At 44.4% G+C, this 27,462-nt stretch overlaps 1 protein-coding gene and 1 long non-coding RNA gene across 2 annotated transcripts in view; one reads left to right on the plus strand and one right to left on the minus strand.

The window, feature by feature from the left end:
• The window catches only part of LOC147015635 (inactive carboxypeptidase-like protein X2), a 113,593-nt gene extending 106,561 nt beyond the window's left edge, over window positions 1-7,032 (minus strand). The window contains exons 1-3 of the mRNA XM_085849114.1: window positions 6,920-7,032; window positions 6,677-6,813; window positions 5,133-5,261 (exon numbers count right to left, since the gene is read on the minus strand). Coding sequence (XP_085705240.1) covers window positions 5,133-5,261; window positions 6,677-6,813; window positions 6,920-7,032 — 379 coding nt within the window. The remainder of the gene's footprint in view (window positions 1-5,132; window positions 5,262-6,676; window positions 6,814-6,919) is intronic.
• Window positions 7,033-8,579: 1,547 nt separating this feature from the next.
• LOC147015636 (uncharacterized) lies at window positions 8,580-20,539 on the plus strand. Its single transcript, XR_015050122.1, has 3 exons — window positions 8,580-9,257; window positions 9,433-9,532; window positions 19,100-20,539. It is a non-coding gene; the product is annotated as an uncharacterized LOC147015636 (long non-coding RNA).
• The last annotated feature ends 6,923 nt before the right edge of the window (window positions 20,540-27,462 follow it).

Genomic DNA, 27,462 nt, shown 5'->3' on the forward strand with positions numbered 1-27,462 from the left:
AATGACAGGGCGACGAGCGCATTTTACGCGCCAAAACCGTCCAGTGAGGGAAAGCGGGGAGGGAAGAGTCCCCCCCCCCTGGACAGGGGTGAATAAGGTTGCAGCACGATCGGATCAGAAGAGATCCTTCCTCCACAAGAACTGCAAGTCGGTTGCGTGCCGTCTCTTTGTCGGTGAACAAAAGAGTTTTTGAGATAGTTGATGACCATCGAGCAGGCAAGGTTGTGGTCAATCTAACGGGCAGGTTGAACAAATGTAGAGTTATCAGCCCTCGCTTTGACATTCAACTCAAAGACTTGGAGAAGTGGCAGAGAAACCTCCTGCCTTCTGGACAGCTTGGGATACAGAGGAGAATTTTTGGTTGCCGGGACGAGCGCTGAAGGGAGCTCTGGATTCTATCATCGCATCTCGATGCTGGTCTGGTTCGCCCATGTCAGCCGAACCACACGAGGTGGACAGGTCCATGTCCTTCTGGGTATCTGTGTGTGTGTGTGTGTGTGTGTGTGTGTGTGTGTGTGTGTGTGTGTGTGTGTGTGTGTGTCTGTCGGTGGGCCCGTCTGTAAGTAAGAATTGTTTAAGTGCTCTTTGCTGTACATACTTGCATCTCTATAGTCTGATAACTCTGCTTCTTGCGTGCTACCCCCTTTCCCCCATTATAAATAAATACATTTGTTAAATGTATCACTCGTTCTGTGTTTCTTCCATTGGCTTAGCATGGCACGTGTTGGTGAATTACCAAGGCTGTTGCCGCTGTAAATGTACATTTGGACCGACGGGACTTCAGCAGCCATCCGCTCGGGTTGCACATGGGTCGGGCACGCTAACGGCTCGACTCGTACGAGGGCCGTCGAGGGTGTGAATACTTGGTAACTCGCCACGTGGATCTCTAGGTATTATGAAGATTGGCAAATAACCCTGTACCACGTGGTGGAATTATTGATGATTCACAGTCCGGTAAGGGACCTGTACCCTCGGAGTTTTCCGAAAGGTACGATCTAGATTCCGGGTGTTCGGTAGAGTCGACCCTACTGCCCCGCCTAGCGGTCATGCTCGCAACCAATACCCGGCTCTGCATCAATATGACCCGTCACCCCCTTGGCAAGTTTAGTTTGTTGAGATTGCATAAGTCACAACCGAATACATCGAAATCAGACAGAGGACACCAAATTGCATGTTTTAGTGCAATGACACATTGACAGGGCTCATGGGGGGGGGGGGGCACTGGGCCATTATTGCGCTTTGCGTGGGCCCCCAAAATGACTAACACCACCACTGATTCAAATACATGCATTATGTGAATTAACTATCGCTATGTTATTCAAATTTACCCTCCACAAAGCGTTCCCACAACAACATAAACAAGAAAGAGCAATCAGAGATTGCAGACCTCGCCAGGCCTTGTTTTGTGTGGTGTATTTTGTGTGGCAAAAAAATGGAAGGATGTATTAAATGAAAGATTGTTGATTGCAAATGGAAGGTCGAAATGGTCTTGTAAATTTGTAAAGGTCTGAAAAGGTCTAAAGGGTCGGAATTATCTGAGGTAGACTGAAGGGTCGAAAAAGGGTCTAAAGATTAGAGGGGTCTATGGGGCATTAAAATGTGTGAAGGTCAAAAGGATATAGAGGGTCTAAGGGTCTTAGAGGTCAGGTCAGGTATGGGAGCATGTGCCAGAACAGCGCGTCACTGCGTCCACTGTCCGCCGGTACTCCAGGGGCCTCCGTCTGGCCATCCCCCAGGCAGATGCCAGGCCCATCCCCATCTCCTTGAGATGATGGTCAACCTGCTGCAACCACGAGGAAAGTGGTCGGCCCACTGGCCTCCTCCACTCATGAGACTCCCTTGCTGAGAGAATCTGATGAGCAGGATCAGCATCAGGAAAACGAGCCACATGTCCATACAGCCGTAACTGACGCTCACGGACTATGCAGGTAACATATCTCATCCGAGTCTCTCTCAGCAACCGCTCGTTGGACACAAATTCCGACCAGCGATAGCCAAGGATTCTCCGAAGAGACCTGGTACCAAAGGAATTAAGTCTCCGTCTCAGATCCTTGGTCAGAGTCCAAGTCTCGCATCCATAAAGCAAGACTGGAAGTACCAAGGACCTGAAGACAGACTTTCGTCCTCCCGCACAGGTACTGGCAGCGCCACACCCCATGATTCAGTGAATCCAGGACTCCCCAGGCCCGACCCAGACATCTGTTGACCTCTGACTCACAGCCAGCAGAGACATGAATATCACTGCCAAGGTAAGTGAATCTCTCTGTGACCTCAACATCCTCACCACAAACAGACACAGACAGGACAGCAGCATCCAAGATGTCACCGAAAGCCTGGATCTTAGTTTTGACCCAAGAAACCCGTAATCCCAGCAGCTAAGACTCCTCATTCAGCACCTCGAGGGCGCCCAAAAGGATATCTAAAGTCTCCGCAAAGATGACTGCATCATCTGCAAAATCAAGGTCCGAGATCATGACATTCCCAAACGATGCACTGCAGCTTGATCTCTCCGACATCCTCCCTAAAATCCAGTCCATACAAGTGCTGAAAAGTGTGGGGGCCAGTACACACCCCTGAGGAACTCCAGTAACAACTGGAAATAAGTCAGAGATGGTACCACCACCCTTCACAGCACTCTCAGTACCAGAGTAGAGTTCAGACATCAGATCGATCAGTTTTGGTGACACCCCACGAAAACCAAGAATCCTCCAGAGGACATCCCGATTCACTGAATCGAACACTTTACAGAGATCAACATAGGCTGCAAGCAGCCCCTGCCGAAACTCTCGTCTGCATTCGGTGAGGACACGAAGTGCAAGGATACGGTCAATCGTTGACCTCTTTAGTGTAAAGCCTGACTGCTCTGGATACTGGTGCTCAAGCAGATGGTGGCGAACCCTATCAAGAATTATCCGAGCAAAGACCTTGCCCGGCACTGAGAGCAGCGTCACCCCTCAGGAATTGTTGCAGTCTTGGCGATCACCCTTCCCTTTCCAGAGAGGAACAACAAGGCCCCTCTTCCAGTCAGTTGGGATGATGCCTGTGTTCCAGGCAGAGCACAAAACTGCATGCAACGATACGAGTGCAGCATTTCCACCAGCCTTGAAAAGTTCAGCATGGATGCCACAGATCCCTGGAGCTTTGCCCCGTCTCAACTGGTTCACCGCAGTCCGTGTTTCCACAAGCGAAGGTGGACCACAGTTGATTCGAGGGTCAGCAACAGGGATTGTAACACCCTTGACGTCCAACTCGACAGCTGGGGGATCAGCCTGGTACAACCGCTCAAAGTAACCGGCCCAGGGGGCCTTCACTTCAGACTCCTCTGTAAAGAGCCTACCACTCTCTGCTCTAACTGCAGTGCTCCGAGGTATGGGCTTGGATGAACGCAATGCGCGAATTCCCCTGTAAGCGGGACGAGAATCACCTGTCCACAGGTGATGCTCTACCCCCTCACAGATTCCTCGCACATAGGCCTCCTTGTCCACCCTCAGTGCACGTACAGTTTTACGCCTCAGCTCCCTGAACAGCTCAGCTCTGCCATTCAGCCTGGCCCTGCGACTCTGGTCAATGGTATCCAGTGTCCCTTGAGAGACAAAATTCTTCTTTGCCCTGCGGTGAGTTCCAAGACATCCACCGGCAACATCAAGGACGGTGGTCTTGAAGGCACTCCACAACTCTTCAGGACCCCCCAAAGCACGCAGACCCCCCAAGTGTCCACTCAGCCTGTTCACAAACTCCTCAGCTACTCTCTCATCCCTGAGCTTGCCAACATCCAGCCTTGGCTGGGATGGTACCATTTTACAGGATTTAAGGTGCAGCTTTAGAGTTGCTTCAACAAGCCTGTGGTCAGTATTGAGGAACTGAGCACTCCGGTCGACCCTGCTGTTCTGGATCATCCTCCAACGACCGTCAACGAGAACTGGTCAATCTCCTTTGCCACACCACCAGCGTTGGAATACCAAGTCCAGTGATGAGCTTGTGGGCGCTGAAACTATGAACCAGCCACCCTAAGTCCATTACTTCTTGCAAAGTCAAGGAACTTAATGCTATTCTGGTTCATAGTTCGTGACCCATGGTGACCAACACATGTCTCATAATCATCCCTATCAGTTCCAGTCGATGCATTGAAATCCCCCAAGACTAGAAGTGTATCTCGTCTGGGGCACTGATCAACCACAGAATCGAGCGTGGCGTAGAATGCATCCTTCACGGTGAGATCACTCACCTCAGTCGGAGCATAAACAGAGACCAGGGAAATGACACCTAAGGAGTGATGAATCCTTAATCTCATAATATGCTCGTTGGCCGGTGTTACCTCAATTATCATTGGAGTCAGCTTATTGGACACAGCTGCAGCAACTCCTTGGGTATGGTAACCATCAGAGCGACCAGACCAATAGTAGGTGTAACCACCCACCTTTATCTCGCCGCAATCCGGTCTCCGAACCTCAGAGAGAGCTGCAATCCCGATGTCCAAACGCTTGAGCTCAGATGATAACAGAGACAGGTGATCATCCTCTTTTAGGGATAGGACATTCCAGGCACCCACCCGAAGGGACCGCCTCAGGTTAACCCAAGGAGACCGCCGTCTGGTGGACGACACCTCAGCACCACTCTGACACACTCTCCCGCAATCTGACCCAGGGATGTTACCCGGTGGTTTCCCTCCTATCATCAAAGATTGGGGGTCCCGAAGGCTTTGCCCCAATTCCGTCATCCGGTGAGCTGCCCTGCGAAGGGAAGCTGCACAGGAGGTACTCCCACGGAGAGGGTTTTCAGATTTTTTTGCGTTTTTGTGTTTTGCGGAATGAAGGGTTTTACGGTGGCTGGAGTGCAAATCCTGCTACCAACCTCCTCATAAAAAAAAGTAACCCAACTGCAGGAAGACGTCCGCAGACACAGTTGGGCACTAGATATGGATGGCCGTTGGCTCACAAGAAGCTCCTCCGCCCTTTGACAGGTTTTGTTTTTAATCCTGCTGGGTGTCCATATCCAAACACCCTCCTCACCAGAAAACCTGGTGGGGGAGACGGTTTCATTGCCGACAACCCGACCATGGAACAGGTTAGTACATTTTTACATGGTACCTGTAGCAGGTCACAGATCTAACCTGACCTGACACCACACTTGACCTTCGAGGTCGAAGGGTTCAAAGGGTGTATCAGGGTCTATAGGGTCAAAAATGGCTTTAGGGGTCTTGAGGGTCTTAAAGGGTGTTATGGGTCGAAAGCGTATAAAAGGTTCTAAAAGGTATGAGGGATCTAAGGCAAATATACAAAAATAAATTCAGAACGATTGCTTGAAAACTGTGGCCCAAATCGTGTGACAACCAGACGGACAAACAGACAGAAATAGACAAACAATTCAGACCAACATACTTGGCAAAAAGTTTTTTCGCCAAGTCACAAACAAACGGACCCAAATGCAATACCCTCTCATCTGACGATGTGCAATAAACTAATTTATAAGGTTATTGTGCTGTTAGTGAAAGGCGTTTGGTCCATCAGACCTTTTCCATATCCAGTAGAAAAAATTCCCTCCCAATGGCATTTATGCTAGTTACACAATTTAACCCAAACAGGAATTTATTCAGGGAACCAGACCAAAATGGCTTACCCATTTTGCCAGATACAGTAATGGCATCTTTAACGACCTCAAACCTCGATCAAGAGTGGACAGCCAAGCTTTCAGCATGCTCCGAGATGCAGCGCCATTTCCGAAACCCATCAGAACGGAAATTTACAGTTCAATCGAACACTATCGTCGATCGGACCCATACTATGGAGCTCAATGGAGAACTATCCAACTTCCTCTGTTGAACCTGAAGACCTCGTTGTTTGTGGTTTCCCTTCGTGGCTGAAGAGGACCATTCACACCTGACACGGGAACACCTGGCTGTGAAACCACAGCCTGATGTAGCAAGTAATTAATAATGTAATGTCAACAATAGCAAGCACGAGTCGAACCTGATGTCGAGGAATAGCGTACAAGACAAGACCATTTGATACCCGCAGTTTTAGAAGCGATTTGTAATTTATTCGGTGTTGGCGATAACTCGCACACTCTTCATAGAAAGACATCGTTGGATCTTGAACATCCACGGACTAATGCCAGCAGACTGGACACAGGGCCAGATTTAGACATGTGGTGCCCCCTTGGCAGCCTTCAGTAGTGGAGGCCCACCCTAACTGAGAAAACTAAAAAGGTGACAAGACATATTTACTGTCATCCATAAAGTATAATTTTCAAGAACAAAGAATCTGAACTTCTCTATAAAATAGAGAATGAGATAAGATGAATATCTTCTATCTCTTCCACTAACTACCAACGACCATTCAGGCACTCACAAACACATTTTTCCTTACAATTTTTTTTTCAGGAAATATGTGGAGGCCCCCTGGTTGTGGAGCCCCCTGGGCAACTGCCCAGCTTGCCCATGCCTAAATCCGGCCCTGACTGGACACCTGGCTTAAGGTATATGTTTACGTCTATCCAATGTGACGTCACATTGGGTGAAGCCTGTGAAGCACCAATGCGATATTTTGTCATCAGGTCGGGAATCGAACCCAGAATGGACAGCTCAAAGGTAAGTGCTGATCCACCTGAGCATCCGTCGGACCCCCGAATGTACAAACCCCATATCCATGATATTTTCACCGTCTTGTGATCAACTCACCTTTCATCTCGACCTTTGGTTTCTTGAGTGAAGGTGAGACCTTGGAATCGAAAAATGTCTCCAGTTTCAGGAATTCGTTGGTCGTCCCTCCATAGACACCGTCCGTTCTCTCTTCGAAGTCGTTTCCTTGTGGTTTTCTGGATTTCCAGACACAACACGAAAGTTTCCACAAGACAGTTGATAAGTCGCTAAAACACCTTCCAGCATGAACTTGGCATCAGGTGTTTTAACTTGCGCACTCACCTTTGGGAAAGTCTGTCGCCCGGCTCATCCCGTCTCGCTGGAGCGACGTTCTCATGCCCTTGTGTGTAAATACATGCGATAATGAGGATGATGGTGTGGACACCTCCAAACATCTCGATCCCAGCGTTTCGTGGAACTTACTTTGTTCTTTTACAAGCAAGAGGAACTCAAGATAGAAATGTTTTTTTTTTATCCCGAACGCTGCAAGCTCTCCCCAATTCACGTGCTGTTACCACGACGAGGTTTCTCTCGAGGTTTCTTTGATGCCAGCAACAGAGTGACTCGAGGCTTTTACAGGTGGCTCTGATAAGGGCGAATCCCTCAGGATGAGTGGTCTGTTATTAATAGCTTTTTTGTTTTTTTTTTGAAAAATAAGAAGAAGAAAAGAAGAGAGACCAAAAATTGATTTAAAACTTCATTAAAACATGCTCATCAGAAATGGCACAGGTGTTACTCATGGATTATTGAAACAATGCGTTGTCCGCATTTGATGATAAAATAATCGGATATCATTGCAGATTATTTCGTCTTCTGTTGGAGTGTGTGTGTGTGTGTGTGTGTGTGTGTGTGTGTGTGTGTGTGTGTGTGTGTGTGTGTGTGTGTGTGAGAGAGAGAGAGAGAGAGAGAGAGAGAGAGAGAGAGAGAGAGAGAGAGAGAGAGAGAGAGAGAGAGAGAGAGAGAGAGAGAGAGAGAGAGAGAGAGAGAGAGAGAGAGAGAGAGAGAGAGAGAGAGAGAGAGAGAGAGAGAGAGAGAGAGAGAGAGAGAGAGAGAGAGAGAGAGAGACAGACTTCGGTCTGTCGTGCAATAACAACAATGGCATCACTGGAAAGCCAATAATCCATTTCCTTGGAACAACAATTCGTGTTCATTTACTCATCAGGACGCCTGTTTTAAGAGCCCCTCTTTCCAGGATTGAAGAGGACCAAGAAGCTTGAATGGGAGGTGAATGTGGCTGTTCCAATGGTAAAGGCCCAGTCACACCTTGACGTTTTAGCCAGCTTATGCCGATTTAAAAAAAAAAAATGTCTAAAAAGCTGGCACACGTCAAATACGTTATGGGTAAGTTTTGGAAACATTGAGAGCACGCTGAAAAACACTGCCATACGTCGTAGTACGCTGGCTTTAAACGTTGTACTTTGCGGTTGTCCTCAAATTTTAGCATGCTTGAAATTTTTCGACGTATGCCAGCGTATGACTCACAAGTTCCGCTACGCTGACCATAAGTTGTAGGCACGTTACGCGATCGTTGACACACGTCCACACATGTTACTTGTAAGTTACTCATAAGTCGAAGCACGTCAAGGTAATGGTTAGCGTCAGTGTTCCATATCCCCTGTTTTTTTTTTTTCTTTGGTATAACGGTGATGTTGACACTTCGATTTCTAGTACGGTTATAATATAGTATAATTAATAGGCTGCCGCTCAACGATTTAAATCATAACCTCACTAGAAATCGAAGTGTCAACGTCACCGTCATACCGAAGAAGAAAAAAAAAAACAGGGAGTCTGGAACACTGACGCCAACCATTACCTTGATGTGTTTCGACTTATGAGTAACTTACAAGTAACTTTTGTCGACGTGTGGCAACGATCGCATATCGTGCGTTCAACTTATTTCCATCACATGCGGAACATGTGAGGCATACGGTAAGTACGTCGTAAAATTTTTAACACGTTTAAAATTTCAAGACGTACTCCACTTACTACGACGTATGACAGCGTACTTTAGCGTTCTATTCACGTATACCAAACTTACCCATACCGTATTCGACGTGCGCCAGCGTTTTAGACGCATTTTTCAGAGGTCGGCATATGCTGGCAAAATCGCCAAAGTGTGACTGCGATGTTGACACTTCCATTTCTCTGGCAGTTATGATTTGAATCATTGTGCGGTAGCCTTTTAATAGGCAAAACCACGTGATCGTCGGCGATGCGTGCAGCGCGCTATGCATAAGTTAGACTATCGTTGGGCATAGGTTGTGAATGCTGACAACAGGCTAAGCATTGGTTGGTATCAGTTATCTATAAGACAACGAGACGTTCTGTGTCCGTTACTAATATGTTATGCATACGACCAACACGTTATGAAAACGTCCGAATCTTAAAAAAAAAAAAACATCAAAAGTTCAGTGTAAGCCAGCGTTTTACATACATTTTGATACGTTGCCATTGCTGGCTAAAACGTCAAGGTGTCACTGGGCCTTAACATGCTGACATTCATTATTCTGTGGCAGCAGGAACCCTTTAGAAGGACAGGGAATGAAATACACAAACATAGGGGCCATACCCCTGGGCACTCACCTGGTAGTGGCTGGAAAAGAAAACCAGGGAACCACTGGTAGGCATGGATGACCCACAAAATATGTGATGGAGAAAAAAGTTAATACCTGTTTTGGGAGGGGAATGAGCAAACTTTTTTACGCCTTTTTTTTAATGTCATGAGCGTACTTTGGTACATCACTGGTGATGAACGTTGTGGTCAAGTTTCATGAAAATTGTGTGTATCGTTTCAGAGAAGAAGTTGCAAGTGTTTATGGACAGACAGACAGAAGATGGACGGACTGACGGACGGACGACGCGCCATCCCACAAGCTCCCCGGAACTGCGTTCCAGGTGAGCTAAAAATACAGCACAAAATATTATATACAGTGTTGTAATTCTTGTTGAAGCAATATAAAATGTATAAATGTACACGGAAGGAGCACACAAACAACAAACACAACCACGACAACAACAATTACGTGTTGAAAAATGATCATTTTCCATGTGTTTTACTTCATTTTACATCCTCATTGGCATTCATAGATTGTTTTTGTACAGAGACAAAGTTTGTGGAGAAGCTGGGACATTGAACGGATCAGATGCAACAAAACAAAAGAAACAAAAGAGAAGGGGTAGGGGAGGGGTGAACACCAACCACAGGGTTAAAGGCCAAAATGGAGGGAGATTTGGGCAAATCATGAATGGGTGTGGAGAGGAATGAGGGGAAGGAGAGGATGCATGGGGTGGACAAGATGGATACAGAAGCAGACTCTCAGGAAGGAAAAACTGAAAATTTGAAGGTGTCATTTGGGCTGAGGGGTTAACGGGGTTAAAAATGATCATGGTTTTGGACGGGGGATAGATATATATATATATATATATATATATATATATATATATATATATATATATATATATATATATATATATATATATATATATATATATATATATATATATATATATGAACAGTATGTAAAAAATTCGGGTGGTTGGGATAAACATTTTTAAAGAAGAAGAAGGCGCTTCCAACCAAAAGTAAAAATAAACCAATGTCACCCGCAGGGTGACCCGTATCTTGCCAAAAGGTGACCACGTGTGACTTCTTTAAGGTCACAATGAGGTGAACAGAGCTGCTATCCACCAGGAGCGACTCCTTGAGGAATATCTGCCTACGAGAGATTCCGATGAGAATCGTTCTACAGAGTAACCATGAAAAATGTGTTTTTGCCTCATAACGTCACCAAATGACGTCATAATGTCTCAAGCTTGACATATCTAGAAAGCACTCATCGAGGTGTTCAATTTGAGGTACTACACGATATGGTTCCTAAAACTTGAAAATTTGACCTTGGGGTCAAATATGTTTGACCTCAGGCGCTAACCATGAAGGTCAAGGCCAATCGCCACCAAAAATTAATCAGCAGAGCGCGAGACCATGAACTATATTCCCATGAAGTTTGAAGATGATCCGATCAAAATTACTCAAAAAATAAGGGTTTCGTCGAGTCCCCTGATTTACGCCAAAGTGACCTTGACCTTTGACCTTGACCTTCAAAATTTTGTGCACTGAAAGGGACCTCTATAGGCCTCTGATATGCGAAGTTACAAAAATATCCAATGATAACTGTGCTCTGCAGAGTGATTTATACGTGATTACAGACCAAAAAAAAACAAAAAAACATATGAAGGTCAAGGCCAATCGCCACCAAAAATTAATCAGCTGAGCGCCAGACCATGAACTATATTCCCATGAAGTTTGAAGACGATCCGATCAAAATTACTCAAAAAATAAGGGTTTCGTCGACTCCCCTGATTTGCGCCAAAGTGACCTTGACCTTTGACCTTGACCTTCAAAATTTTGTGCACTGAAATGGACCTCTATAGGCCTCTGATATGCGAAGTTACAAAAATTTCCGATGATAACTGTGCTCTGCAGAATTTTTCATATGTGATTACAGACAAACAAACAAACAAACAAAAAAAACAGACAAGCTGACTAACATCTCTTGCAAAAACTTCATTTTGGCAAGATAAAAATTGATCGACTACACAAATTTGAGGAATAAGCAAGCACAGACCTGGTCTCAGGTGACGTTTCACCAGCTTCACAGCTGGCAACCTCAGGCCAATCATATATATATATATATATATATATATATATATATATATATATATATATATATATATATATATATATATATATATATATATATATACTCATGCATATTGTTACGGATTCGCGCCCGCCGGCGTGCTGACGGCCACGTAACTCGAATCGCGGCACGTCGCCCACCGGACGGACAATCCAGTCGTGACCCTCTCGGACTAACGCCGGGAACCAGTCACGGGTGGACCTTTCGGTCTCACCGCGATCGAGCCAATCGGCCCCCGCGTGGGATAGGGTTGCTCGCCAAATTCGACCTACCTAAGTACCCACACGGAGGGTAGACCGGGCGATCGCACCTCGCCGCAGGTCGACTTCGGACACGGGCCACTTAAGCGACCCGTTCCGTACTATCGGGATAACCGAGCGGTGTTATCGTCGGCCTCGACGGTTCGATTAATTATCGGGCGTATTCAGCCCACTACCAACCCTTTACGTGAAGCAAGATGAGGATTCAATGAGAGAAATGACGAAGCGAAGCGGGAAAGCAGTTCAACATAAAGCACATTTATTCGCGATGAACGGAAAGCACACATATACAATTCCACCAAAAGCACATAGAAGGAAAAGAAACACAATGCAATTTTACACAAAAAGCAAATGTAAAAGCGAAGACACAATGCAGAGCTATCCGACTACCGAGCACACGGCAACACTTATACAATTCTACTTCACAGACGGCGACGACAACACATACCCAAAACCAAGAAAAAGAACACCCTCAAGGATGAGGCGGGCCTGAGGCCGAGACCGGGTCGGGCCTACCCGTCTGGTGATGAGACGCGGAGCGGCGATGGTGCCTCAACTCCGCGGGCCTCGCGGACAGTGTCTGGTAGGGGGTGGGAAGGGGGCCCCCTTGGTCGCACTATCTCAGCGCGGGGGGGAAACAGGAGGGGGTTGCTGATGCTTGGGGAAAGGAGGATTTTTACTCTGTCTCGAGTCCCGCGACGAGCGTCTCCACCTCGACCAGGTCGCGCCGTCGGCCTCCCTGGTGTGCAGCTCCCGGCACGAGGCGAGCACCCCCTCGTCTGCCTTCACCGCCGCCGCCTCTCCACAGCTCCGTCCTCTTCGCTCCGACTCCAACTCCGAACTCTTCCTCCTGCGAACTTCCCAACTGCACTCAACTCCAACGCACACGACGACGACGACCAACTCTTCCCTGACGAACGCAGCCGCTTATATAAGCCCCGTGGCTTCGCCTTTGACCCCCTGCCTTCGACCTTTCACCTCGCTCCCCATTGGCCCGAGAAAAAGTGGGCGTGAATGCATTTTGATCCATGAATTTGCAAATAGCGACCGCCCTCCAACGCCCTGGAGGCGGGGCCAAATCGCCCCTCGCTCACCGATTGGACGGAACAAAAGTGGGCGTGAGTCGTTTTTGATCCGTTTTTGGAGCGGAAAATCCGTGGTTTTGTACACGCTGTTCGGCGCGCGCCCTGCACGAGTCCAATACCAGTACCCACAAGCAGCGCAAGAACGGTGGCGATGCGACGGTTGCGAGGTGTGACGGGAAAGGTCGTGGCTGTTGTGGTGAAGCGGCGTTGTGGTGGGTGGTTGATGTTGTGACGACTGTTGAGACGTGGTTGGTGGTGGTAATCATGGCGGTTGGTCCAAAATAAAGATAGCAAAAGAAAAACGGCTATCCTGAAGAGTCGCAGCACGCATGAATGACATTTATTCCCTCTAGACAACGGGTTTGGGCCGAACTACACATATACTTATGGAGATATCTCACCTAAGGGACCTGAATGGTGGTTTGCGAATTTGGTAACCACAACAATATATATATATATATATATATATATATATATATATATATATATATATATATATATATATATATATATATATATATATATATATATATATATATATATATATATATATATATATATATATATATATATATATATATATATATATATATATATATATATATATATATATATATATACTCATGCATATATATATATATATATATATATATATATATATATATATATATATATATATATATATATATATATATATATATATATATACTCATGCATATATATATATATATATATATATATATATATATATATATATATATATATATATATATATATATATATATATATATATATATATATATATATATAGATATACTCATGCATATATATATATATAGATAGATATACTCATGCATATATATATATAGATAGATATACTCATGCATATATATATATATATATATATATATATATATATATATATCTATATATATATATATATATTTATATATATTTACACACACACACACACACACCCCCACACACACACACACCCCCACACACACACACACACACACACACACACACACACACACACACACACACACTCACACACACACACACACACACACACACACACACACACACACACACACACACACACACACACACACACGTCATTGTTCCTTATGCACTACCACATCTTTTAAGTTACAACCCCCAAACTTGGGGTACGAATTCAACTTTGTGTTTGGGGTAACATGGGTTATATGGCCGCGGACTCATACGTGCGTGTGCAGGCGGGGGAGATCGGAGGGCGTAAATTCTCTCCGTAAATGTGTACCGTGTCGTGTCACCTGGTGGTGGTGGTGGTGGTGGTGGCAGAGGGTATTACAATTTCCATTTTTTACATGGGAAACGATGATGCTTGGCATTTGTAAATTTGTCCTCCATCCTTTCTCCACCCCCCCCCCCCGTGAGTGGGACGTGGGACGTGAGGAAGGGGACAGGCAGGCGATGTGGGAGTCAGGGGTTAAAGCACTCTATGCATGGGTAAATTTGTCTTCCTTTCGTTCTCCTTCTCGCCTAAATTTTTTGGCAAATACGACGACTTATTGTTCTTTCAGCAAAGTGACAGATAGGCTCTGCTTGTATAATATGTTTGTGAAGTACAACATGCTGTCTTTTGATTAAACCCATCAGCCAAGCGACATGAGGCACTCCTTGTGAATAGAAAATGAAGGTTCCGAAGTCTCTTTGCATGCCAAAGTGTGGCTTTTGAGGATGTCTGGTTCTTGTCTTGGATGCTGTGAAAATTGTTGATATCAATAACTCTCTTATTGCTCTGATTAAATCCATTCTTCATCGATACACAGTTGTTTCTTGACTACTCAATTACTGGTCATAGTTATAGTTCTGTATCCATATAACAAATCATGTTAACTGACAAATTATGCACTAACTACAGTAACAGCTTTAACAGCTTCTTCAAGCATTATTAATAATAAGTGCTTGATGATTATATATTGGGAAGTAAATTGCAAAAATTACTTGTCGCGTGAGACAATTACCTTCTGGTAATAGTCAGATTTCACTGTGTCTTTAGATTAGTCATGTGATGCAATAAGGAATCTTACCTGAGGGCACAAGAGTACAAATAAAATCCCAAAACTGAAGGATTACATTTCTTACTTTCTCCTTTTTATCATAACCATGGTTTATATTATGACCGCACAGTGAATAATATTTTTTTATACTACATCTAGGCTCATGGAAGAGCGAGTTCAGGTTTGGGAGCATGCGACGGAGCAGCGCGTCACTGCATCCACTTTCCACCAGTACTCCAAGGGCTTCTATCTGGCCATCCCCCAGGCAGATACCTGGCCCATTCCCATCTCCTTGAAATGCCGATCAACCTGCTGCAACCAGAGGCCTGTGATCAGCCTGTTGTCCTCCTCGACCAGCAATAGCCAAGGATTCTTCAAAGAAACCTGGTACAGTTAAGTCTCTGTCTCAGACCCTTGGTCAGGGTTCAAGTCTCACATCAGAAGAGCAAGAATGGAAGCACCAAGGACTTAAAGACTCAGACTTTTGTCCTTCTGCATTGGTACCAACAGTGTCACATCCTTATTATCCAGGGAATCCATGACTCCCCAGGCCCACAACATGTGGAGAAATGAACATCATTGTCAACATAAATTAATCTCTCCCTGGCCACAATATCCTCACCACAAACAGGTACAGACGAGAAAGCAGCATCCAATATGTCAATGAAAGCCTGGATCTTAGTTTTCACACAGGAAACCCACAGTCCCAATGGCTCTGACTCTTAATTTACTGCCTTGAGGGCCCCCAAAAGGATATCTAGCGTCTCCACAAAGATGACTGCATCATCAGCGAAATCATGGTTACAGTTCTTGACATTCCCAAACGATGCACCGCAACTTGATGTCTCCAACATCCTCCCCAGAATGCAGTCCATGCAGGTGCTGAAAAGTGTGGGGGCCAGTACATACCCTTGATGAACTCCAGTAACAACTGGAAATAAGTCGGAGATGGAACCACCACACCTCACAGCACTCTCAGTACCAGAGGACAGTGCAGAAATCAACATCGGCTGCAAATACTCGCTGCTGAAACTCTCATCTGCTTTCGGTGAGGACACTGAAAGCAAGGATATGGTCAATCGTTGACCTTTGGTGTAAAACCTGACTGATCTGGGTGCTGGCACTCAGGAGAATGGTGGCGAACCCTATCTAGAATTATCCGAGCAAAGACCTTGCCCGGCACTGAGAGCAGCGTCACCCCTTGGTAGTTGTTGCAGTCCTGGCGATCAATCTTCCCTTTCCAGAGAGAGACAACAAAGCCCCTCTTCCAGTCAGTTGGGATGATGCCTTTACTCCATCCAGCACAGAACTGCATGCAATGACACGAGTGCAGCATTTTCACTAGCCTTGAGAAGTTCAGCATGGATGCCGCAAATCCCAGGAGCTTTACCCCATTTCAACTGGTTCACAGTTTAACGTTTGTGTTTACACAAACGAAGGTGGCCAACAGTTGATTGGAAGTTCAGCAATAGCGATAGTTACTCTGCTGATATCCAACTCAACAGCTGGTGGGTCAGCCTGGTGCAACTGCTCAAAGTTACCAGCAGAGCAGGCTTTCACTTCAGACTCCTCTGTCAAGAGCCCACCACCATCCACTCGAACTGCAGTACACCGAGGGACATGCTTGGAGGAACGCAATGCACAAATTCCCCTGTAAGCAGGACAAGAATCACTTGACCACAGCTGTTGCTCTACCCTCTCACAGATTCGTCACACATAGGCCTCCTTGTTGTTCTCAGTGCACATACAGTTTTATGCCTCTGCTCCCTGAACAGCTCAGCTCTACCATTAGGCCTGGCCATGCTACTCTGGTCAATGGTATCCAGTGTCCCTTGTGAAAGTTCTTATTTTCCTGATGGTGGGCTCCAAGACATCCACTTTCAACATCAAGGATGGTGGTCTTGAAGGCACTCCAACTCTTCAGGATTCCCCAAAATACCTCGACCCTGTTCGCAAGCCCCTTAGCTACCCTCTCATTCTTGAGCTTACCAAGATCTAGTCTGGGCTGGGATGGTACCATTCTCTTGGATTTAAGCTGAAACTTCAGAGTTGCTACAACAAGCCTGTGGTCGGTATTGAGGAATTGAGCACTCCAGTGGACCCTACATTTCTGAATCATCCTCCAGTGATGATCAACAAGCATGTGGTCAATCTCTTTTGCCACACCACCAGCATTGGAATGCCAAGTCCAGTGATGAGCATGTGTGCACTGAAAGCATGCAGTCAAGTAACTTCGGTCTGTTCTTGTGTATGGCAGCTTGGCTGCCGGGTTGCTTTCATTTCTGAGAAGCGTGGCTGTGCCCCTCTACCAGTGCACTGGTACTCATTTCGCTCTCCCAGTGCACCTCAGAAGGATGGCAGGCTGAGTCAACCCCACCTGGTATTAATTCAGCATCCAAGGGGGATAGAACTCAGGACCCTAAGAATGCCAATCCAGTCACCCTAACCACTAAGCCAACACCAGGCTTCAAAAACAGTGCTATTCTGGTTCACAGTTCCAGAACCGTGATGACCAACACATATCTCCTAACCATCCCTATCAGTTCCAGTCGATGCATTTAAATCCCCCAAGCCTAGAAGAGTTTCTCGCCTGGGGCACTGATCAACCACACTCAAGAGTGGCAAATCGTGCATCCTTCACAGTGAGATCACTCATCTCAGTCAGAGCATATTTAGAAACCAGGGAAATGACACCCAAGAAGTGACGAATTTTCAGTCTCATGATACGCTCGCTGACTAGTGTTACCTGAATTATCATGGAAGTCAGCTTATTGGACACAGGTGCAGCAACTTCTTGGGTATGGCAACCATCATCACAACCAGACCAGGAGGAGGTGTAACCACCCACCATCATCTCACCACTATCCGGTCTCCGAACCTCAGAGAGTGCTGCAATACCGATGTTCAAATGCTGAAGCGCAGATGATAACAGAGACAGGTGATCATCCTCTCTTTGGGATAAGACATTCCAGGCACTCACCTGAAAGTACCATCTCAATTTAACCCGAGGAGACCACCTTCTGGTGGACGACACCTAATCCCCACCCTAACACACACCACTGCAATCCGACCCAAGAAAGTTACTCTGTGCTTTTCCTCCTGTCATTAAAAATGGGAGTCCTGAAGGCTTTACCCCAATCTTGTAATCCGTTGAGCTGCCCTTCAAAGGGCAGCTGCAAAGCAGGTACTCCCACAGAGTGGAATTTTCGTTTTAATTGCATTTCCAGTGTGTTTTGTGGAGTGAAGCGTTTTACGGTGGCCGGAGTGCAAATCCTGACACCAACCTCCTCGGAAAAGTTAACCCAACTACAGGAGGATGTCCGCAGACACAAGTGGGCACCAGATATGGATGGCCGTTGACTCAGAAGGAGCTCTTCCACCCTTTGACAGGTTTTGTTTTTAATCCTGCTGGGGTCCGTATCCATACACCCTCCTCACCAGGAAGCCTGGTGGGGGACGGTTTAGTTGCTGACGATCAGACCATGAAACAGGTTAGTACACGTTTACATGGTACCTGTAGCAAGTCCCAGATCTGATCTGGCCTGACCTTCAGGTGACAGAATGGTAAGAATGTATGGTAGTGACAGTGGGGCCACAATCGGATGTAAACATTAAGGGGATGAACAAACAATAAAATAGGAAATAAAGAGTAGTGTGTGAGGAAACACAGCAATCTGCAAGTTTGAGGGTTGAGTTAGGTCAGGTTAATGAGGTTTAAAAATCTTGGGTCAGGATGAGGGATGACATGAAATGGTGGCTACCGCCAACTTGACAACATGGAGGGAAGAATGGCAATGAACACCCACGAAGGCGGTTCTGCAAATTGAAGAAAAATGGAATGAAACAGTGGAGGTGTGAGTGAAGCTGGGATTTTGCGAGTTGAACCAGGAGAGGGTTACTGGAAGAATGCATGCCTCCTGAAGGAACCAGTGTTATCACTCTAAAAAACGAAATTTCAAGATGAGCATCTGAAATTGTCCAAGCTTATGTAAATCATTACAAGTCCCTTCTTAACTCAGTAATTTGCATCAAATTATCAAGAAATCTCGTTTGTGCTATAGCTTTTATGCAGATCTCATGTACAGTGCACAGCCATGTGACCAAAGAGGAGTAAATGATGTGCAATGTAGATGAGACGGACAGCGACTCCAGCCTATGCGCCCTGTAGACTATACTGACCCTGGCTATGGCGAGCCTTGTGCAAAAAGTCAAAACAAATTGCACATTCTCACAAAAACAAGGGCAAAAAAAGTTTGTTTTAAAAAAAAAAACACAACCATAAAACACAGTCAAAAGTTTACTTTAAAAAATTGCAGCAGTGCAGAAATTTTTTTTCCAATATTTGGCCATTTTTGTGTTTTTTTTTCAGGTTCCCAATATGGGTCTCAAATTTGCAAGATCTTGAACTAAATCTCCCAAGCAGTGGCGACATGGGAAGGAGCTTGGTGGGGGGTCGAACATCTGAGAGAGCAGCAGGAGGTGATTAAAAAATACAGAGACCACAGACCTGCCTGCAATGTGAGAGCAGCAGGCCTTGTGCTTTAACCTGGGTGCAGCAGATGCCACAAATATGGAGACCTTCATATTTACAAAATCCAGGAGAGACTTGCTCTGATATCATTTGGTGCTTATCCTTGCTATTATTGCTGTGCACCCTGGGTTTTTTTTACGAGGTGTGATCTAGTTGATTGAAGGAAAGTGCAGCAAGGCTTCACTGTTGAATGTAGTATAAACACCAATTGCAAAGCACGTATACTAATTAATTATTTTTCAAAAATGGCATTGCAATTCGCTGAAATGAAAGGCCGTCAGCATCATGACATGAAGATGTTCTTCTACTTTTTCTTTTGTATGCATCACAGGGTTGTGGGTAACATCATTGGCTGATGGTGCAGCTGTGCCGCTGATGCAAAGCCCTCTGGAGGTGAGGGCAGGAATTTGTAATTTGTTCATGGTGCTGGTGAATGCTCGCATTCTCTTCGCCAAGGACACCGTGAGATCTTTCACCTCCACCATTTAATGTGGGAGGACGGGACGTCCGTTTAACATCCATCCGATCAGGATGGCACACACATTGATGAATCACACTGCCTGCGTAACACCGGCATGACAGTTTATATGTGGGCCAAGATTCAAAGCGACATGAAGATGTTGTAATGCTCATGACTGTAGCAGTGTGACCCTATCCATGACAGAGGCCTTGGACCTTTGCTTACACTGTACTCAAAGTCACGACAATAGGAACATCTGGCATTGTTTGTGTGTGTCCATCAAACATATTTGGTGCAATGGCTGCAGCCCATAAAAGTAATCTTTTTTTCAGTATATAAGTGGTATGTCATTCAAAATGTACTAGTAAGGTAATTTATATATAAATGTACAGTAATATTATTTAGAAGAATGTCCAAAAACAAATAAATAAGGGGAATTAAGAAATTAATAAATCTGACAACTGGCATCACTGAAGGCATGTGAGAAGGTCTGAACGGGTGACAAAGATAAGCGCAGGGTTATGAAAGGGTAAATGGAACAGAACAGTCTTTCCAAGCATTAAAAAGACTATGTTGAAGAAATTTGTGGTTCGGTCCCCTTGGACGTGGCCATATATACTTGTACTTTATTTCGAGTTGCTAGATGGTGACAATGTATAATTGCGTTCACCCAGGCCAAATTTTTGGCTTATACGTATGTACGTGTACATCTGGGTGTTATAAATCCAGTTTTTTTTCATGTAAAATTGAGAGTCATGAAAATCATGAATTGCGGGTGGCGACTCGATCCAAGTTATTCTGCGACCGCAATAAAGAAGAATAAGAATTACTCAACACTGTGACAACTGACAAGACATACAGGAATTACTGAAAGGGCAAACCTGGTGTCCTGTCATGGCTTTTTCATTCATTAGGGTTAATTATGTTTTACTTGTATTACCTTACAGGTCGGTACACCCTCTTACATACACTTTCCAGGCCATCATATATGTGTAATTGCATTCACAATACAAGGGGGCCAAGTTATTCATTATTGGTACTCTTTCAATATTCAAATGTAACTTTCTCACATTTTAAATGTTCGACAAAATGGCATTTGTTCATTAGGCATCCTGGTGCTTCACTTCCATGAAACAGTTGAAATCCCCATGTCTGATCACATAGTCTCACAAATAGGTCATTGGGATTGGCAACACAGCCAGTTGAGGTGGATAACATGTGCATCGTTTGGAGCTTTCCACGACAAGGCTGAAGTTCATGTTCACAAAAGTCTGTCACACTTTATAAAAAAAATAACATGAGATTCCTTGCAACAAAGTTCAGTGCAAAAAGAGGCCATTAGGCCCGTCAAACCTAAGCAATGGTTGCCAATCTATGATTGTCCATGATCTATCCTTTTTAAATGATGAGCATCAAGTAAAGAAGCAGCATGTCCCATTTTTAAAGTCCTTGGCTCAGTTGGGGTTCAAACTGCCAACTTCCAAGACTTGACCAGGTTTCAAACTACAAACCTCCAAGACTCAGAACGGACATGCTCACCATTTCACCACCAAGTCACTCTCAGGTTGATTGGGCCCTCTCAACTCACACGAGCAACAAGAGTACAGTGGACGAGGGACCAGTTGCCACAAAGGCTCAGTACACAGAAGCTCCCAGCTTGTCCTCGTGCTCCATAACCTTTGATTTTCAGCTCGACCAACCGAGCCTTCAGAAACAATCCTTGTCTCGAGTTTAACTTACAACTTATCTTGTGGTTTGAACAACCTGTACCCTGGGTGGCAATGGACATCAGTGCACTTTCACATGAATTACAAGGACATGGGCAAACGACAGAAAAACACACATGGGATTTGAACCTGGCTTCTGCACATCGTGAGTCAGGGAGTTCAGATGGGAATGCTGTGAGACCAACCTATCATTCATTGAACTCAGCCTCTCCTTAACAGATTCCAGCTCCTAACTGTTCTACAAAGCTTTAACCAGGTGTCTCATGAAATCTGCTTCTCCCATCTGGCACTAACTCACCAGTCTCTTCTCGATTAAATAAAAAAGACCAAAGTAGTTTCAAAGGATCTTTCCCTTTTTTCCCCTAATGCTTTCTGGCTTTTATGGTTCCTTTTTTGACTGATGGTTCGGTCTCTCTGACCTCACGTCCTGACAGATTCAGACTCCTTATTCTGCTGATATTATTTGTTGTCTCTGGAAAGTTCAACCTTCCTCTTAATATTTTTTTCATTTGTTTTTCACTGATGGGTGTCAGTTTTAGTTTATCTTTGTGTTTAAATCTGTATTTTTTAAACCTTCATATTTCTTACTTAATTCATCATCAGTTATCTGCTCCATGGGTAGTTCAAATACCATCCCCTGAGTAGCCAAAGCAGCTTCTCTGGAGATGGAATACACTGTGGGTAGTTTGCCGTTGTTTCACCAGTGGGGTCTGCAATCATCAAATTATAATAAGGAAGTTTTGTCAGTTGAGCCAACTCATGACCCCTTACATAATTATGCAGTTCAACATGCAATTATCTTTTATAGTGAGATTTTTTTGATAAACTTATGTTATAATTAGGATCACATTCAATGTGAAAGGAGGCATTTACCAAATGATTAACGATTATAGAACCAATCCTGACATTTTTGTGGTGTTATTTGAGGACGCCTATTCACAACATATTCAAGAGATGGGGTGCGGTTGGAGTTGGCCGGGTGAAGGGGTGTAAAATGCAAGGCTTTTTTTTAGTGAGAAAGGGAAGAGAATGGCAAAACATATTTAAACGTGCATATGAAGGAGAGGTAACCCTCATGGTGTATTTGCCATTAATGTACGTACTGTCACGTCCACATATGTACTTTTGTATATGGGCATATGTGGTCCAAATGTAATGGAGATACAGTAACCAGCCATATGTTCCAAATATCCCGATGTGTCCCCTTCATCCCACCATCCTCCATTATTATTATTATTATTATTATTATTATTATGAGCAAGGACCCGTGGAAATTCCACGTATTGTAAAATATGACTTCAAGTCCTGAACTTTCCTCCCACTCGCTCTCACAAACCCCAAGTCCTCAAGCTCTGCCTCACAACCCCAAGTGCTCACCCTCCCCATCCCAGCCCTAAGGCATCAATCCCCTCACTACTCCAAGCCTTTAAACCCCCCTTCCCACCCATCAGGGTCACCTGTCCAACTCACAATCCCACGAGATATGCGGAAAAGACATGTGACCACGAGCAGGTCATGCCCTGTCACGGTCACCTGTCCAACAAACAATCCCGTGAGATTTGGGGAAAAGATACGGGACCATGAGCAAGTTATGGCCCGTCACAGTCACCTGTCCAACTCACAATCCCATGAGATATGCGGAAAAGATATGTGGCAGTAAATGACCTGAAACCTTTTATCTTCTTCCTGATACATATACATACACATCGTTAAAAGTAAATAATCACCTCGGATAAATTTCTAATGACATGGGTTTAAGCTCTGCTTGAAAAACTTTGGATATCTATATCTGAAACCGCTCCATGGAAAAAATTGAAACTTGGCAAATGTCAAGTACTCCTCATAGGAAATGTAATTTTTTTTTGATGCTTTCATAGGTGGCTTCGTTATGACATCATAATTTCATACGTCAAACACTTCATCTGAACAGGATGAAAAATGTTGAGGGTCATCTAGAGCTAAATTGTGTGGGGGAAAAATCATTGATGACGTCTTCGGTCACATGGTTCGGCAGCCATATTTTTTTTAACATGAAAACATTCGTAACCTTCTCCGAAATGACTGAACAGATCCAGGCAAAACTTTACAGGTATGATCACCTATCCATTACGAACAAAAAGTTATCCACCTATGACGTCATCGACCACATGGTTTGGCAGTTATGATTATTTTGAAGAATAAAACTTTTAAAATCTTCTTCTCCAGAACGCCTTGACAGGTTGAGGAGAAACTTCACCCACATGTTCCTCAAACCTTGGGGATACCAAGGTATTCACGAATAATTAATATGTCACATGGTCTGGCAGCCATATTGGATTGAACGAAAATATTTTTTAAATGCTTTCCCTTAAACTGTTGCATCAATTGACATGAAACTTCACAATTATGATCTAGTGGTCATGGGAAATATATGTTTTAAATTTCAGACGCATGATCGGGCAGCCAGAATCATTTAATATTTTGAATCTGGGTTCAGGGATTTAAATCAAAATTGGGAAAAGTATGTATTATGATGTAATAATGTTGACGGAAGCATATCTGTTGACGTTGTGATGTTGAAGAGTGCCCTTCTAGTTGTTTTTCTTTTAGTATTGAGAGAGAGTGGCAAAAGCTGAGATTCTGTACGGTGGTTGCATTTAAAATTGCAGTAGCCGTGGGTTGCAAATGCAAGCTGCTGGAGAGTTAAAATAAAAGAGATAACTGTCCGTGCACTGGCCAATCAGAAATTATTTACTTTTAAACAAACCAATTATCTATCTATGATGCAGTCACTGTACTTCCGCAGCCACCGTACAGTTGTCACTCATTTCCTGCTGTCGAACCGCCCAAACATGAAATAAGAAGCTAGCTGGGCTTTTCATTTTCATTTTTTCTTGTTTCTAAGATTAATTTCCTAAAGCCAAAATGACTTGGGAGAAGAGGGCAAAAACCTACAATTTCCACCAGGAATGCGAAAGTGAATATCAAAGACAAGAGCAACTGTCTCATTTGTCAGCAGAGTGTAGAATTGAGTAAAGGATGTAATTTCGAATGGCATCACAAGACAATGCATGCTAAATGTCAAGCAAATTTTCCTTTAAACAGCGCGATTCGGACGAAGAAAGTTGGGGAGTGAAAGGGAAATTTGAAAGCTCAACAGTCACTCTTTTCGAATCCTATGGCTGAAGGCAAGGCTAACACAGAGGCGTCTTTTCACATCAGCCATCTGCTGTCGAAACATAAGAAACCATTGACCGATGGCGAAGTTATCAATGAGGCTATGACGGTTGCTGCCAACACCTTGTTCAAAGACTTAAAACAAAGATGAAATTATGACAGCCATCAAAAGCATGCTGCTTGGAGCTTCAACAGTAGCCAGAAGGGTGGAATCATTGTCCGAGAATGTGTCAGCAAATACACCAAGACTTATCAGAAGGTGAATGTTTCTCACTGCAGTTTGATGAATCAGTACACATGATGGACACGGCCCAGCTGATTGTTTTTGTTCGCATGGCATTAAAAGACTCAACAACAAAGGAGGTCATTCTCACTCTTTTGCCACTTAAAGAGAGGACAAGAGGCGAGGATGTCTACAACTACTTCAAAAGGTATGTGACTGCGAAAAACATTCCGATCAAGAAACTGGCTTCAATCACAACCGATGGTGAACTGGCAATGCTGGGTGCCAATTTAGGCTTTACTGCACTTTGCAGAAATTACCCTGAATTCCCCTCCTTTGTCAATTACCACTCTGTTCTCCACCAACGAGTGTTAGCGAGCAAGGTTATTGACTTTTCTCATGTAATGACGGTTGTTGTCAGGATCCTCAACTCAATTCGTGCCACAGCTCTGCAACATCCCTCGTTCAAATCGTCACTCGATGAGTTTGATGCCACCTATGGTAAGCTAATCCTTCAAGCAGATGTGAGGTGGTTAAGTCGAGAAAAATGCCTCCAGAGAACGAGCTGTCAGATAATGCATGGTTGCTTGACTTCGAGTTTCTTACGGACATAACGGCAAAATTGAACGAGCTGAATCGTGAACTGCAGGGGAGGGACAGAGACTTGTTACACATGATCATTGCAGTGAAAGAGTTCAAGTTGAAACTGGGCCTGTGGTCCCCCACCCCTCCCCCCCTAGTTAAAGAACAACGTGACTGAGCACTTCTGAAATCTGGAGAACATCCTACAAAACGCCAAAGAGAGGGTTGCATCCCAAAAAAATTCTGTGACCACCTGAACAGATTGGAAAAGGAATTCAACAGAAGATATCAGGCGGGAGACATGATGGAACAACATCGTTGTTTGTCTGAAATCCTTTTCTTCAAGTGGATAATGGAGAACTGACAGCAAACTTTCATCAAGTGTTTGAACAAAGCAGTGGACTTGACATGGAGATAATCACCATGCAAAATGGCACATAGCTGAAAGCTAGGTCAAGGGACAAAGACTTTTGGGGACTTGTAAACAGAGAGAAGTACCCTCTTCTGTCATCTTGTGCACTCAAGGTGAAAGCCAACTTTGGTTCCACATACCTCTGTGAGATGGCTTTTTCCCAGATGAAAATAATTGAGTCCAAGTATCGCACTTCTCTCACAGATGCCCATCTGCTGGGCTGTTATACCTGGCACAGTTATTTCAATTTCACATGAATTTTAATAAAATAATGATTTTAGCAATCGTTAAAAAAACAATCTGATAGTATAGTGTAATTAAAGTAGTGAAGTAGAAGTAGTCCGGAAACAGCACTCTTACACACCATATCCCATTGAACCTTTATTTAAATTGAAGTACCTGTATTGCAAAACTGGAGGTCTTTGGAAGTATTATCAGAGACGATTTGTTTTCTACAGTGTTCACATATCTATCTATAATTCCAGCAATGTGTGTGTGTGTGTGTGTGTGTGTGTGTGTGTGTGTGTGTGTGTGTGTGTGTGTGTGTGTGTGTGTGTGTGTGTGTGTGTGTGTGTGTGTGTGTGTGACCGCTGTTTCTCGACAACCACTGGTCCGATCTAATTGAAACTTGCCAGGTATATCGCTGGGGACCTGAGTATGTGCCTTTTCCAGGTTTAATATTAATCGGACAAGTGCTTCCCAAGTTATGGCCATTTATTTACCAACCAATGAAAGGATACGTTGCTGTGTAGGTGTGGCTGCGTAGGCCGGCCGACGATGACGTCACGTGCCGGTTATGATGGGGATCGGTGCCTTAGTTACCGTGGCGTCGAAGTGGCGATGGTCAATGGCAGCGAATGTCATGACAAGCAAAGACAGGGAGGTAAACTTGATTTTAATTTGGATTTTAATTAACTCTGTGTGTGTGTAAGTATCACAGCAGTTGTTACTTCAATACAAGCGATAATTCATGGAATGCATGTGAACATTCCGTACGGGCACACACCACTTCCGGATAGTGATGACTTAATGTATTGTAATAATTTCTCGATTTCTTATGAGCATTTATAGATAAACACAATGCCCCAATCCAGTCGTCGTTTTTGAGAGCGAAGGAACGGCCTGTGTGGTTGTTTGAAAGTTTTTGTTTGTTTGTTTTTTGGGGGGGGGGTTGCACGTACGGGCATGTGAGAGCGAAGGAAAGGCCTGTGTGGTTGTTTCTGGCAAGCGGTTGGAATTTTTTTTTTTGGTTTGCACGTACGGCCACGCACGTACGGGCACGTGGGAGCGAAGGAACGGCCTGTGTGGTTGTTGTTTCTGGCTCGCGGTTTGAAAGTTTTTTTTTTGTACGTACGGCCACGCACGTACTAGTATAATTAAATTTTAATAAAATAAAGATTGTAAAAATCATAAATAAATTAATCCTGTGCAAGTTCTGATTTATCAAGCAGGTAGCTAGCGCTTGCCAAGCCAGCCGTTCCTTAACGGTTTTAAATGGAGTGCTTCCTTGAGAGCTTAAGCCACTTGGTGAGCACTCTATAAGAAACTTGATAACTAAACACACCACTCCAAAACTGGAGGTCCTTGGAAGTATTCACGAAGGCGATTTGTGTTATATAGTGTTCAAATATATAATTCAAT

This window comes from Eptatretus burgeri, chromosome 12 (genome assembly GCF_056783735.1).
Source record: "Eptatretus burgeri isolate ZD-2024b chromosome 12, Ebu_testis_v1, whole genome shotgun sequence".
Lineage (NCBI taxonomy): Eukaryota > Metazoa > Chordata > Myxini > Myxiniformes > Myxinidae > Eptatretus > Eptatretus burgeri.